The sequence below is a fragment of the Rhodnius prolixus genome, unplaced genomic scaffold, assembly GCF_049639745.1.
Source record: "Rhodnius prolixus isolate KJV_2025 unplaced genomic scaffold, Rpr scaffold_5, whole genome shotgun sequence".
NCBI lineage: Eukaryota > Metazoa > Arthropoda > Insecta > Hemiptera > Reduviidae > Rhodnius > Rhodnius prolixus.
The window spans coordinates 2,697,178-2,712,655 of NW_027411624.1; the positions used below are offsets into that span (position 1 = coordinate 2,697,178).

At 37.1% G+C, this 15,478-nt stretch overlaps 1 protein-coding gene across 13 annotated transcripts in view; it reads right to left on the bottom strand.

The window, feature by feature from the left end:
- Nucleotides 1-15,478, bottom strand: part of dlg1 (MAGUK family member discs large 1) — a 775,373-nt gene that overhangs the window by 230,258 nt on the left and 529,637 nt on the right. For 2 of the 13 annotated variants that reach the window (XM_074136783.1, XM_074136778.1), the window contains exon 1: nt 2,215-2,283. The exons of 9 other annotated variants lie outside the window; for them this stretch is intronic. In XM_074136783.1, coding sequence (XP_073992884.1) covers nt 2,215-2,268 — 54 coding nt within the window. In that variant the 5' untranslated portion in view covers nt 2,269-2,283. Of the gene's footprint in view, nt 1-2,214; nt 2,284-6,079; nt 6,405-15,478 lie in introns of those variants that run through there. 2 more of the 13 variants (XM_074136774.1, XM_074136780.1) reach the window with 2 other exon arrangements.

Here is a 15,478-nt window from a genome sequence, read left to right on the forward strand (position 1 = left end):
GTTAATCCACACCTGGATTCCTGAAATTTCCACAGCAAACTCTCTCGCGATCACCCCAAATCCTCTGGCTCAATCACTATCCACATCGTCCCATCTTGACAATCCTCCAGGTGACCTCATTGTTTCCTAAACCCCAATAAGTTCCTAGAGAGTTCCAGCGCTGGCTGGTTTCTCTCATCCCGTCATTCTGGTTGTGGCACTGAGCCAGAGCTCTGTGACACAATCAAATGTTTATCTTTAAATACACTTTTGCTAGATGTATACTTTGTACAGTTGCAAATAAATAAATAAATAAGTATTTACCGTTAGTTGCTTAAAAAATACTGTTTGTTCTCAATATAATTCACAACTAAATTATAAGTCTAAAGAAAATCCCAAGAAAGAATTCAAATTCTGATACAATAAAAGAGTGATAAAAAATGTATTTGTTAGCGATGACGTGGCAGTAGACCGCCTCCAGCCGCCCCCAGCCTCTCCCCGTTCAACAGAAAGATCATTTCTGCTTATGTAATAATCATGAAACATTATGTAATAATCATGATAGATACCATCAATAAATGATGGACGGACACCTGTTCGGTGAAGTTACCAAGCAACAAGTGTTTAACAAAACAAATTTTCTGCATTTTAATGATTTATTTAAATAGCAATAATGGGAAAAACAAATATCCATCAAATGGAAACCCATTTTCCAGTCACGCTGTCCCAGATTGTATGTTTTTATTAAGGTCAAGGTGTTTTTTTTCCACAATAAATTATCCATAAGTGAACAGTCTGATATGATAGACAAGTCGCTCGATTTTCACACGCTGCAAACTGAATTTGGGTATTAGCGAGAGACAGAGAACGTTGGGCATCATTAAAAGCCGTTAAGATGTGTAAATTTGATTAAGATTTAATGAAGAAGCCCAAAAAAATGTGGCTGTGTCATGGACCATGTGTTGTACGTGAATACGTTTACGTAACGGGTTATATTTTTTATATAAAATATTTTTATTTATATATTTAGGATGAAACAATGTGTCTCCATAATCGACGATCGAACACAATCTATGCCTATACAGTCCGTTGTCGATGTAGAAGCGATTTCATCATCCACTTGCATAATTTCAACCGGCCCCAGCTGCAGATGTAATGACACCGTCGTTGATCCGCTCGGCCGCATTCATTCTTTTACGTTCCCGGTACAGCTTGACTCGGTCATATCGTGTTTTATTATTACCATTCGATTGTTCTTGAGAAGCTCTTTCCAACCGTATACGATCTCTATATTTGGTTTTGGCTTTTCGACGCGTATAGGCCGACATTATATATTTTTTTATTCTAAAACCTTATTATATTCACTGTAACTATTTTGCACTAATGTTTTATATACAATCGATAGGTTGTGACGTCAGCTGACGATTAAAACTTAAACGAACATCGTAGCTTCTCCGAGTCAAAAGTTATACTAATTGCAAATCTCGATACGCAGCAAAATGATCTAGAAATGGCGGCGCTTCCTCCTCCACCGCGCGCGATTGGTCACAGTCCTCGCTTATCGTAATGAATTATTTGATCCTTTAGCTATCCAGTGGTCTAATTTAATTTTGGATGTAGACGATAGATTGGAAACTATAATGCATACTGTATCCCCCGATTTTGTTATCATTAGGTTTTTGGGATTGCCTCCATATGATAGCAAATTTAAAGACGTATTCATGTTAAAAAAGTAGGACGCAGGATGTACAACACCCTGGACCATCCCAAAAAAAGCAGGACGCAGGATGTACAACACCCTGGACCATCCCAAAAAAGTAGGACGCAGAATGTACAACACCCTAGGCCATTCCAAAAAGTAGGCCGCAGGATGTACAACACCCTGGACCACCCCAAAAAGTGCCCAGAAGCCCGAGGAAGGTGGGTATTAAGCTAACGTGGTTATATATTATCTTCTGTTCATGTTACCGGCACAGAACGTCCACTGATGCATACGAAACTGGTTAATATTGAAGGGAACGATAGGATATACAATGCAGAGAAACGAAGACAACCACAAATCTAGCTAGGCAATGGACGATTCAACGAAATACAGTGCAAATGACTCAGTGAAATAAGTGGATTTCATACAAAAATGGTGAAAGCAGTGCTGCCAAATTGCATCAATAAAATACCAACAAAATTGTGGCTTAAAATTACAAAATAATTTCATATTAAAAAAGAATGATTACTTACGGAAGTTCTATATTTCCAGGACGGATGGACAATTTTTAATATCGGCAATAACATAATTAACTTTAATTAATTTATATACAAATAAATAAATAAATTCAATTTGAATTTGTTTGGGGGTGGGCGCACCTTTAATTACAGAGAACCATTAAAGGGTAGATGATACGTTTCAGCGAACTATGGCGTCCGTTCCTGGTTTTATTTCGCGGTCATGAAGAAGGCACACAGGGCCACCAACTGTAACAAGTTTGTTCTGTCTATCGTATCGCTTCAAAACAGTGTTGCCCTGTTCCAATAGATTGGTGAAATATTAAACAGTAATTTCCCCACCCACACCACCGCCGGCTGTTTTAACATACACGCAGACCACCACCACCATATTAACCGTTCACGTCAACTCTCTGGCTGAACACACACACGCTCACCACTAAATATCGGGGAATACAATCCCCCCCTCAGCTGCCCTGGCAGCCCTGCCAAGGTAATACCCAAGGGGGGATAAAAAGAGACAACAGAGAAAAAAAAGAGAGAGAACTATAATGGCAACATCGATCTGGTTACATACTTAAATCAGCAACAGAATCGATATCTGATTATTATATTATCTAAATAAAATACACTTCCAACGATTAATATTAGAAAAATTGGGTCAGAGAAATTAATTGATATTAATTCTAATAATTATTCGATTAGAGTTTGGCGATTTTCAAATTTATTATTTAGCGTATTAGAAAACTATTTACTTTCTACCTTAATTTATTATTTATTCAACAATTATGAGTTCATCCTGAAATCCATATATCAAATGTTCCTAACAACTCAATTAAAATATTATAAATACAAATGATGGTTTTTATATCTCTGTTCAGATGAAAGAAAAACGGCCGCTTATTTATTTATTGTTTTTGGAAAACCATACTCATCACAATTAACTTGATTAAAACAAAACTTGCATGACTTTCTGCTGCAGGTCACGAAGCTCTAAGTCATGGACGAGGACTAAGCACATACTATGCCATTACCATTAACAGTTTTTCTATTTAAAAAAGAAATTATAAATAAATAAATAAAAACTATCTAAAGATTCGAACTGGGGATCTTCCACTTACAAAGCCATGCTTCGTACATTATACGAGTATATAAAGGGCCACAATAGCCGAGCAAGACCCGCAATGCTAAGGTGTATTGTTGGTTTAGTGAGTTCGATTCCCGGTGCTTAGGCCTTGGATTTTATTTAATGGTTAATATGAGAAATTTACAGTAAAGTATGTTGGGCGGGTATAGGCTAAGCCCGCAATGCTAAGGTGTATTGTTGGTTTAGTGGGTTCGATTCCCCTGGTCTAGGCCTTGGATTTTATTTAATGGTTAATATGAGTTTATAGTAAAGTATGTTAGGCGGTTATAGGCTAGACCCGCAAAGCTAAGATGTATTGTTGGTTTAGTGGGTTCGATTCCCCCTGGTCTAGGCCTTGGATTTTATTTATTGGTTAATATGAAAATAGAATAGCCAGAAAAAATAGGTAATTACTTTATTTTAATATAATATTATATATAAAATTAATAAAAATGATTTGTTAAAATGAATTGCTAATTTTAGATGAAAATTATATGCCGTTGGTGTGAAGTTTAAGGAAGACCCAACTGCTTGTGACATCTCTGAGTGCCACCCATCCCGGAAAAACCCTTGAGATTAATTAGGAGTTCTAATGGCTGAAGAGACAAAAAGCCCGACTTAATAAAAACGGTGGGTATGGCGGACAAGTCCATAAATCATGTTTCCGTCGGCGAGCACCATAATGAGCGATCGTCTTTATTAAAAGAGAAATTGTAAGAACTACGAGAGTGCGCTGTTGTCAAGCGAAGGGACTTGTTGATCTACTCAAGATGGCCAACTCAAAGCAGGCCCATATCTTTTGCTCCCCCTCGTATCTTGATTTATTCATCCAAAGTCTCCGCCAAGCACTATCAACCCGGCGGTGAATCACCTAGGGACGTTATATAAAGCAAGCTTACTCCCTCCTGTACTTAGTTTGGTGTCACACTCTCGATCTCCTCCTCGCTAAACTTCATTAGACACAACTTGATAACTTGAATGGTAAACACGAGATAGCGGTGGTGGTGTGTCTCTGTTCAGACATTCCCTGATCTAAAATTAGAAAGCGATCGTGCTGCATAAACAAATTAAAACTGCCGAGTGGGGGGTTTAAAAAAATTAAAATAAAAATAGATTTTTAATTAATTTTCCAGGAATTTTAAAGCGGAAAATCTCTCTGCAGAGGGATTCCTGGAGTACAGGGGACTCTACGCAGTGAACTCAACAGCAACGCTTTTAATTAAAGGCATGTTCCCTGTTTAGCGCATCAAGCGGCGGAAATAACACGCGCAAGCGCAAAGAAGGTTTGTTTTATTTATTCTTCTACTCCCACTTATTCCTGGTGATTCCCGTTGAGTGAAGAGGATTAGTCATTTCTGCAAGATCTTCAGCATCCCTCTGCATAGAATCCAGAATAACAACACAACCCACAGGGTTCTGCAGAGCTTGAAATTGGTTTAGCGAACTCTAATCACCTCAGCCAAATCCAAGGAGTCATTTGCTCAACGGGGAAGCATGGATGGCTCAGGTGAGATAGTAGTAATTCTTTTCTGGATAAAGCAGGCTCGGGAGGATGTTCGTGAACTTCTCCAGAAAGGCTGCGTAACCAACTGATGTGAGTCTGTAGCAAAGAAGAAGACATTCTCTGGCCACCAACTTTTATAAAGCTGCGAGCGAAAGATGACAGGGATGAGGCACACTGCAACTAGAGTAGCATCTCTGGTATCCGCTTCCAGGACGGCCCATGATGTAAATTATTAGTGGCTGAATTGTCATTTGAAGCCTTAGAAAAATTAATTTGCCAAAATTTGTGAGCTCGAATCTTGAGAGTAACAGGAAGCCATGGGATGTTCATACCGGATGTCTGTTTCAAGAAGAGCAATTTATTTAAACAAAAAAAACTGTCTGTGTCATGGACACGGCCGTGTGTTGTACGTGAATACGTTTACGTAACGGGTTATATTTTTTATATAAAATATTTTTATTTATGTATTTAGGATGAAATCAAGGTAACAAATCGACGATCGAACACAATCTATGCCTATACAGTCCGATGTCGATGTAGAAGCGATTTCATCATCCACTTGCATAATTTCACCCGGCCCCAGCTGCAGATGTAATGACACCGTCGTTGATCCGCTCGGCCGCATTCATTCTTTTACGTTCCCGGCACAGCTTTACTCGGTCATATGGTGTTTTATTATTACAATACGATTGTTCTTGAGAAGCCCTTTCCAAACGTATACGATATCTGTATTTGATTTTGGCTTTTCGACGCGTATAGGCCGACATTATATATTTTTGATAATATTTTTTTATTCTAACACCTTATTATATTCACTGTCACTATTTTACACTAATGTTTTATTGTACAATCGATAGATTGTGACGACAGCTGACGATTAAAACTTAAACGAACTTCGTAGCTTCTCCGAATCAAAAGTTATACTAATTGCAAAACTTGATACGCAGCAAAATGATCTCAAAATGGCGGCGCTTCCCCCTCCACCGCGCGCGATGTGTCACAGTCCTCGCTTATCGTAATGAATTCTTTGATCCTTTAGCTATCCAGTGGTCTAATTTAATTTTGGTTGTAGACGATAGATTCGAAACTATAATGCCAAACTGTATCCCCCGATTTTGTTATCATTAGATTTTTTGGATTGCCACCATATGATAGCAAATTTAAAAACGTATTCACGTCAAAAAAGTCAAAATTTTGCCTTTCCCCTCTCTCTCTGAATAAATAAAATAAAACAAACTTGGACTACTTACCAATTGCGGCCATCTGACTAAGAGATAAACTTTGGCCCGGCCGAAGAATCTAAACCTTCTTAATCTGGATAATTTCCGATCGTCCAACCCCATCAGTTCTGGCCCCAACTACTACATCTGACTTCTTGATTGATTAACCACTAATGCTCTCTCTCTCTGTTCTAGTTGTATGTACAGTTGCTGAGTTTAGGTTGGCAGCACTGAGTGATTCAATTTACGACATGCACATACACGTTAGAGCTCGTTGACGTACACAACTGAACAGATTGGATCCAGTAGCTATTTTTTTTTCCTGTTAAAACTTGTGTCCAATTTGGAAAAGTGTTTCCCAGTTTTCTTAACGCTTACTCATTTATTGCAATTCTGGGATAAGCTCTAAGCTTTTAGATGCATAAGAGTTTCTGCAGTTAACGAATAAAAATGGATTAATTTAAAGACCCTAATATTACAAAACAAAAGAAAAAGAAGTTTATTCGTGTCTGAATCTTCCAAGGACCTAAATGGAATTTAAAAAGCTCGGAGGTTAAGCTAAAGCTTATTAAGCTTAACTTAAAGCCCGCTACCACCCTTCAGTTAGCATCTCTATCAAAATAACAGCTTTGATAATTCTCATCAAACACGATTTCGATTAAAGAAGATTTGGACTGAAATTCCAGGCAGCAATATCATTTAGTACCACGCGATTCACACAGTAAGACCTTGTTCGTCTTATTCACTTGTCCAAACACGTCGAAGATGGTATGTTAAGCAATGGAGAGAGTTGGGTTTTAGGTACCAAAAAAATCGCAGGAAAGACTTTGTATTAGACCAGGGAACCTTACTGTAAATTAAATACGTCATTCCGGAAATAACCCTTTACTGAACGAATTTTCGACAATTATGTGATTTTCTCAAAAAGAATGGTTCAACAATTTCCTTTAGTACGACTTATCGCTACAATCGCCACCCAACTCTAGAGCTGCAACTTTGCCCAAAATCGTAAAATTACCCATTCGAGCCACTGTCATACTCTTTTGAAGAATGAGGAGCATCATTAAAAGAGAAAGATACAAAAACAAAAGAAGTCTTTACAGCAGTAAAGCTTCCGATTGTCAGATTTAACATAATTTGAGACATATTGTCCACGAATATAGCGAAGACGTCTTCAATTCCGAGTTTAGAGGGGGGCTCTCAGCAGCCTTGATGTACGAAAATTAATGGGAAGGAAGTGAATTAAAACAATGGTAGCCAGCAAATGTGACAATCACAGAGGAATGTGTGCCTGCGGCCCTAGCGCTCTCGACTTGACATTAACTAATGCCATGTCGACCGTAATGCCGGGGACCTACTGTCCACAAGTCCAGGAACAGGATGCAGGCATATTGGATTGCGCGTAATGCTAGCTCACTGCCCACCAAGCCAAAAACCAACTTCCTGTATTTGTATAAACCACTGTCCAGAGCCCTACACTACATTCCGAAGGAATTAGCCACTTCCATTTCTAGCCTTTACACGTGTTCAACAGTTATTCTGTAAGTTTAGCTGTAATAAATGTTTTAATTATATATTTGTTTTATTTTTACCCTAGCAGAAAGGAAGTGTAGATCCGGCCCGGAGGACCCATTTTTGGGAGGGGGGAATTTTAAAATAGTTTTGAGATTAGACGCTCGTTCACGCCTAAAAACTTAGGCCGCCCTATGAGGTTGGAGGCGAAATTCTTTTAATTTCTCACTTTTTTGAGGCCTAACACAAAAAACGTACAAGTGATGGTATGTGTTATTGTGAAATCGTATACACCAATTTCCAGGATATTCTATGGTGGAATATATTTTTCGGACTAATAATTGGTCAATAATCGATTCTTCCAAATGTATGCAATTATTAAAATTAAATTTGAATTTACCCAAAACACATACAACAGGATTCACTAAATATGGATTTAAACAATAAGGACACAATTATATTGCTAAACTTAATGCATATCCCAACATACATATATGTTATGTATATGTACACGTAAGCTCAAAATACGCACACTTGCCCCAGTAATGCGCATGTGCAATGGAAGCACGAGAAGCACACTTATGCACAACAATAAGCATGAATATATTCAACAACAATATGTGTTATCTGTTGATAATATTAATTAGTAGAGTACTGTTTGTTAAACCTCCAGCCTCTGTACCGTTCGATATAAGTGTTATTGTAGTGGTATAATTGGTGATGTTTGCATTCAGTAATTAGCCGATGTTCGTTATGGGGGTAAATATTTATTGAATCGGGAATTTTCAATTAAAAAGAAAACTCTGGGGTGGGCTCACTCGTAGCACTTCCTGTGTGCGTAACTTAACGGAAATTGAAACCAAAATATTTACTAAAAAAAAAAGAAGCTGTTCCTATCTTTCTGTTGTCAGTACTTCCCAATCTAAGGCGTCATGTGACCCTTGAGGAAACGTGTAGGGAACTTCCGCTCCCCGAGTTACCAGACCTCTCCCCATCACGAGGAAACCAGGCATTTCTGACAAAACTGTGGGGTTGACAGAGGCAATTTCAGGGTAGTGGAAGGTTCCAGCTTCTTGTGGAACAGGACGTAGTGCTTTTTACATGTTGGCCAATCGAATCTATGGCTTTTGCAGAGAGCATGATGATTGGGTGTTCAGGCAGGAAATGTGCTCTTGGAAGAATACGGAAGAGGGGGAGAAATTTTGGCAACAATAAGTGGCTATCAGGGAAGGGATTAGCTATACGGTTAGCGTGCTCCCACGCGGAGGTCCCGGGTTCGAATCCAGCTGCTGACTTTTAGATTTTGCTCTTCCTAGGAGCTTCTTACAGCTCACTGTCCCCGGTGATGGACAGTGTTGTCTGTAGCGAGAGAACACTGTCCGGAGGCCGGCAGTGCACTGAAAAAAAGCTCCGGGCACCAATAACCTTAGATGTTAGCGCCTTAAATCATTTTTAAAAAAAGTAAGTGGCTATCACCAATTAAAGGCGTGTACCAGCTTCAAAGAACAATCCTAACCTTTATGGGTGCCATTTCTGGAATATCTGGAAAGGGCGGTTGTGAGCGGGATGCATAATAAACAGATTAATCGGCTTTCATTGACCAGATTCCCTTGATCTTGAAAGAGTTTGCTCCAGAACATCTGAGGAAAGGTTAGGAGTGGCTTGAGTGACGCCCGCAGTGAAAAGTTATCCCCAACTGTCAATTTCCCATTCTAGGCTCCGGGAACAGCCCCAAGAGAACCTGGGCAAATTTGATTTTTAATCTCACAGACGTTAAAGGAAAAACCTAACCTAGAACTCCTTCTGAAAGAACATTTATATTTCTGGAAAAAAATTGTTCTGGATAAAAGTGGTACTATTTTTTAAGAAAATCGCAAAGAGGAAAACCGAAAAAATCGACACATTAAATCGACATTTCTGTTTTCGATCGATTCTAACTGTCTGATCTCTTAATGGTCCCTAAACAAAATATGAATCTTAAACTTTTATACCGGAAGTTATAGCCGGAAGTTTTGTGCTCTTAGTGCTTGAAACTCTAGCCCCAGTAACCTCGATTAAAAATCCATTTCCGGTTCAACGAAAGATAACTGCCGAATAATAATTTTCATTTACTAATATTCCCCTAATAAATACTTCTCCCCAGAATTGAAACAAGGGTAAGGAAAGGGGATAAAAGTCTGTAGACTTTAAAAATAAACTAGCCCCCCATTGGTCCATTGGCCGTAAAAATGAGGAACCATGAAAGCCCCCGTCCCTCTTCCACCAATCGCAACCATCTAAACACCCACAAAGTAGCAAAAGTTATAAAAACTTCAACCAATAAGAATTAATGGCTAAGTATTTGTACAAATGGCGGCGGCTGAAAAACCTTCCGTTTGAATTATATAAAAGCCATAGAATTTATTGAGATAACATAAATAAAAGATAAATCTCAATTTGCCGGTAGGTTATAAAAAGTTTATATAAACGCGGTAAAAACAATCTTCTCTGCTGCAGCTAAAAATAAATATAAAAACTGGTGGGGGTAAAAAAAAAACAGTTTTAATGAATTAACTAATTGGTATATAAGGAACTCAGCGCTACCTTGTGGCCGCAAACACCAAACACATTCCAAACCTTGTGTTCATTTATTCGCAAATAGATGGCGTGATCAATCTGTTCCTTCTTCGTTAATAATTACGGTTTTTTTTTTTTTTATTTACTTCCTGTTACATCAAATAAAAAGGAAGTACAGTGGAATTTGAGCTTTTTCAGCGGCAATACATTTTTTGGATACTTTGAATCAGAAATATGGGTTTTTGGAATGAGGATTGTTTGTGAGTATTTGAATTGAATGTCGATAAATGTCGATTAGTTCTAACTTTCATGAAGGCATGAGACCTGATAAAAGATCGTTAACTCCATCAACCTTGAAGTGTCTACCACTCGACTGTAGTATTTTCTAAGTTATTAGTTGTGTGTTAATATTGTTTATTTTTACGCTACGCATCTCAGTATTTGATCTTTAAAGTTTTTTAAGTTGAATTTTTTGGAATCAACAAATTTTACTACACATCATTGGCTTCACTATCTAACCGTCGACGAAATATTCCAAATATTCGACAAGTTTCGACATATATTTAGGGCACGTAATATCAAAGGAAGGAAGTTTAGCGACTGGAATGAGAACAAATCTAACAGCAGAACTGTAGCCTCTTATTTCTCTCTGTTTCCGCCCAGCATTGCCACAATTTATATTCTACCTTTAGGGCGAGCTTGGATTTATAAATAGGGAATTTAGGATCAGAAAAATTTTTGTATAGACCAAGAAAATTCTAGGAGAAAAACTTATCGTGGGGGAAAAAAAATAATACGATTTCCCTTCAAGAGAATGGTGAAATTTAAATGAAAATATATTTTTACTTTCTGTTATTTCAGGAAGTGGAAATATGGCGAGCGCGCGCAGATAATATATGAACCGAGAGGTCCCCCTAAGTCCGAGAAAATGATTTTTCTTCTGGGAAAAACTTCCTCTAATCTGTTGCAAAACATTCTAGCAACTACTTCGAGGAAAAGACAAAACAAAATAATTACGTTCTTTCGGCACAAATCTCTTTTGAAGACCGAAATACCACACTGAGAACAGCAAAGACCTCCAACGTGGAAGACAGCAGTCCTATATTCACCAAGAGAAACGGAAGAAAATACTCTTCTGATTTACAAGGATTAAAAGCTGTTGAAAAGTACAGTTCCGTGAAAATTGCTTCTTCCAGGAAAATATGTATTTCCTGTTTTTTGTTTTTTTTTCTGAGCTCTCTAAACTGGGGATACCAAAATTCCAATTTCTGGAATGTCCACTTCTGCTTTTGGAAATTTGTTTTTGGATGGAGGCCTTATGGTTCTTTTCTTTAAATTACCATCTCTGGCTAATGCTACAGTTCTACCAACTTCTACTGTCACTAATTAAATATATGAGCAAAATTCAAGAGTTTGTGAAGTTTCTTTCGATTTCCTTCATCAGGACCTTTAACGTGATGCTTTCAAAATGACGATCTACTGTATTTGGCCTTATAACTGTCCCCCCCCCCCCAATGGAAAACAGAATTCGCACAGAATCCTAGGATTCATAATGGTAAAAAAATTGCCAAACATTGAAAACCATTAAATATTTACTTAAAAATGCCACCGTTTAAAGAAAAAAAAAAACCTTTCATCCTTTATAAAGATCAGAGCGAGATAAAGTCTCGTTGAGTGATCCATACCAATTATTTCCCTAATTACGTATTCATCCATGGAATCAAAAAATCCATGGGTTCCAACTACCAGGAGATCTGGGAAACAGTGGCTCTTTGGGAACAGGAAAATTGCATCAGAAGCCATTAGTACGTAATTATTTTTCTATTTAAATATGCAATCGATTTTTTCCCCTTCGACCTTAATACCATTTACTACATGCATTATGCAATTCGACACGAATAAACTTCTACTAATAAATAATACATTTATTTTTTAAAAAAAAATACATAAATAAAAAATAAAATAAGTAAACTGACTTATTTCTAAAATCACCTGATCATAAATAAACAAACTTAGAATTAAAGAATGAATTAAAAAATTAAATAAAATAATTAATTGAAGAAAATTTTTAACGAGCACCGAACGACTACAATTTTAAGGAGAACAAAAAAGACCTTATCAGCCCTTATTAGCTATTCGCTGGCACACAACATATCGCGACGAGTGTCCGATGTACACTGAATCCACTGGAGGCGGTTAGACGATGTACCTCTCTACCTACCTTCATTCTGGAGAAGGCGGGAAGCATGCGCAGTGGATCCTCCCATTCATCTGTTGGCTTATTTTGTTTCTCATATTCTGAGTAAAGGTAGATATTGCGATCTTCTAGATTTTTTTTTTTTGAAATTTTGACCCAAAATTAACACTTTGAGGTACCGTGAGGTACCCTAAGCATGCGCACTACGACGAAATCAGAGATATTTTCCTTTAGTGTCTCAGCTAGAGATGGAAGGAAGATAAGCCTTTCTCTAACGTGTCATTAACGTATAATGTACGGAGGATTCATTACCTTTACAATACTAACGAAAATCTTGTAAGACCGGAAGTAACGTTACAGGTTTTTCCGTCTCTGGATTGTGGTTAAAAGAAAAGTCATTTGAGTGAATGCGAACTAGATTTTCATCTTATTGTTTTGTTTTGTTTTTTTAACTCAATGTTAATGAAAACATTAAAAATTTAACCAATTAATGATCTAATCAAGGAATGTTATTATTTGTATGAAAAAAAAAAAAAAACGGAAATGTGATAGAATGCTCAAGGGACATTATTACGCGGGACTATTCATGAAGCAAGAACGGAACTCACACCCACGATGGCCACTGGTGACCTCTCTATTTCATTTTTATAACTACTCTTTCTAATTTAAATGATAATGCGAGTTTTTTTTTTTTATTACTAATATTATTACGTAGTCATCCCCGGGAACACATCTGGAGTTACAGGTTAACTAGACTGGGATGAACATCATGGTTTTACTGAAACTCTCCTACCCATTGAGGCCGCTTTATACGCTTGGCATTTTAAGGTAAGATTAGACGAGGTGAATATCTGAACAGCGCCCCTTCTTTTTGGGGGTTTAAGCCCCTGTAGGAACATTTCTCGACTTGGAGACGGATACTGTGTTGGGAAGTCCTAAAATGGGTTTTATGACGTTTCATCACTTCCTGAACAGGCGCTTACTTCAACACATGGATTAGCGCCTTAATTAAAATCCGCTTCGAATTAAAATAATAATAATATACATTAATACTTCTTTTTTCAGGCGCCACGGTAGCCGAGCGGTTATAGGCTAGACCCGCAAAGCTAAGATGTATTGTTGGTTTAGTGGGTTCGAGTAGTCTTGGATTTTATTTAATGGTTAATATGAGAAATTTACAGTAAAGTACGTATGTTAGGCGGTTATAATTAGGTTCCATTTCCTTTATTGTATCTACCTAACAGTACTAGATAATCGTATGACAAAGTGCCCTTATACACGGCCACTATAGGAGGGAGATAATGTGACCCTTCATTAACTCTTAGGTACCAAATTTAACCCACACAATGCAAAAAGGGTTTACCCCTCTAATCGTAGATACGTACTAACCAGAACAATCAAATTTTGCTTTAAATTCCACCAAAATCCGGTTTGATTTGCTAAAATAAAAAAGGAAGGCGGAAATTCCGTTTCACCATATTAGCTTCACAGCATTTTGCTTTCAATTATCTGAGATTATCTGCCAATTTCTAGTTCAATTATCTGGAGAATTTAAAAGTTTCATTTCAAAATTTAATTGATTACAAAGCTACAACAGGAACAAACTACCACAACACGCGGATTGTTCCATAATATACCCCTATACACAGAAATGATCCTTTAATTGCAATCCTGGGATTCAGATTCAAGGATTCTCCCTCCCAAGACTTTTTAATTACCAAATTAATTAATTAAATAGTAATTAATTATAAATTAAATAATGAGGCAACTTTTTTTGTGGCAAATGTGAAGTAACTCATCATCAACAACTCAATAAAACAATTTATTTTGTTTCTTACTAATTAATGGTAAAATTTAATTACGTCATTATTAGGGAAACGAACATCTATATAATTCACTTTTCTATATAATACAAAATTTAATTAACCAATTGATAATTGGAAATTTTAATTGAATTGGCTCTTATCAATTTAATAAATAAAAATATCTAGTTTGGATCCACTTGACTTTCTCTGATCTCTATTTTATTTTTTTTTTAATGATGTAAGGCGAGTCAAAAATCTGAGATTATTGGTCCCTGGAGCTTTTATCAGAGAAAGGAGCTTTCATTCTCGTTACAGACAACACTGTCTATCACCGGGACAGTGAGCTGTTAATTACTAATATCAAGGATCTGACCTTCAAACATTCTCCAATCACCACCCTCGCTGATTTAACTTCCAAAACCAAATATATCTGCAGAAATCTTTACCTACTGACAATAAATAAGAAGTCTGCCGGAGAAAACTTGAAAGAGCTGGCTTGAACTTGTAGGATTTTGTTTTGGTACCATCATCAGAGAGGCTGTGCAATCGAGATCTAGTAAAGAAGGTAAAAAAGTGGAATACAGAGATCAGTGTTATGTCCACAGCATCTCTGCAACTTCATCTTGAAGGAAAAAGAATTTGTGTGAAGATGTACTCCCAGGTTGAAGAAGCAATCAACCTAATTCTTGCCGCATCATCCAAAAAGATTTTTTCAGTAGAAAACATTTAAAGGGGAAACAAAAATTGTGACTCTGATAACCAAATCACTTGTTTAATTATGAAGGTCTTAATTTGTGGCAGATACAGTGTGGGGGAATTGAAGAAGGTACACACACAGTCAGTCGGAGGTGCACTAATTTTGAGGAATGGCCCACTAGCTTTTGTACAGAGCAATTGTGGGTGTCTTCGGAAAGGAAGTAATCCAGAGGGACAAGTTTTACCTATCTCTGACCGGATATTGATAGGTTTAGGAGTAACCAGTTACTGAAGACTGAATCTGAGGAGAGTTTTGGGGTTTTCTATAGGATAGGATAGAGCCAATCCTTTTTGATCATGGACCCCCCCTATATAATTTTTCGAAATCTCCATCGACCCCCCATAAAAGTAATTTTCAGTTAATTAAAAATAAAACTATCTATTAGGTACTGTGTTTGTTCAATTTATTTTATGATTTTAAACATTTATCAAAGTAATTTTACATTGTGTAACAATAGTTTTATGAAAAATATCTTGATGTTGAAATTTAAATACCTTAATATTTATTAAATAATAAGTAAAGTAACTACAGGTATTAATGAGATGGGTGTGTCCTGGTGTTTCTTTGCAAGGTTCCCTATATTATCGAAATTATTTTTTCTT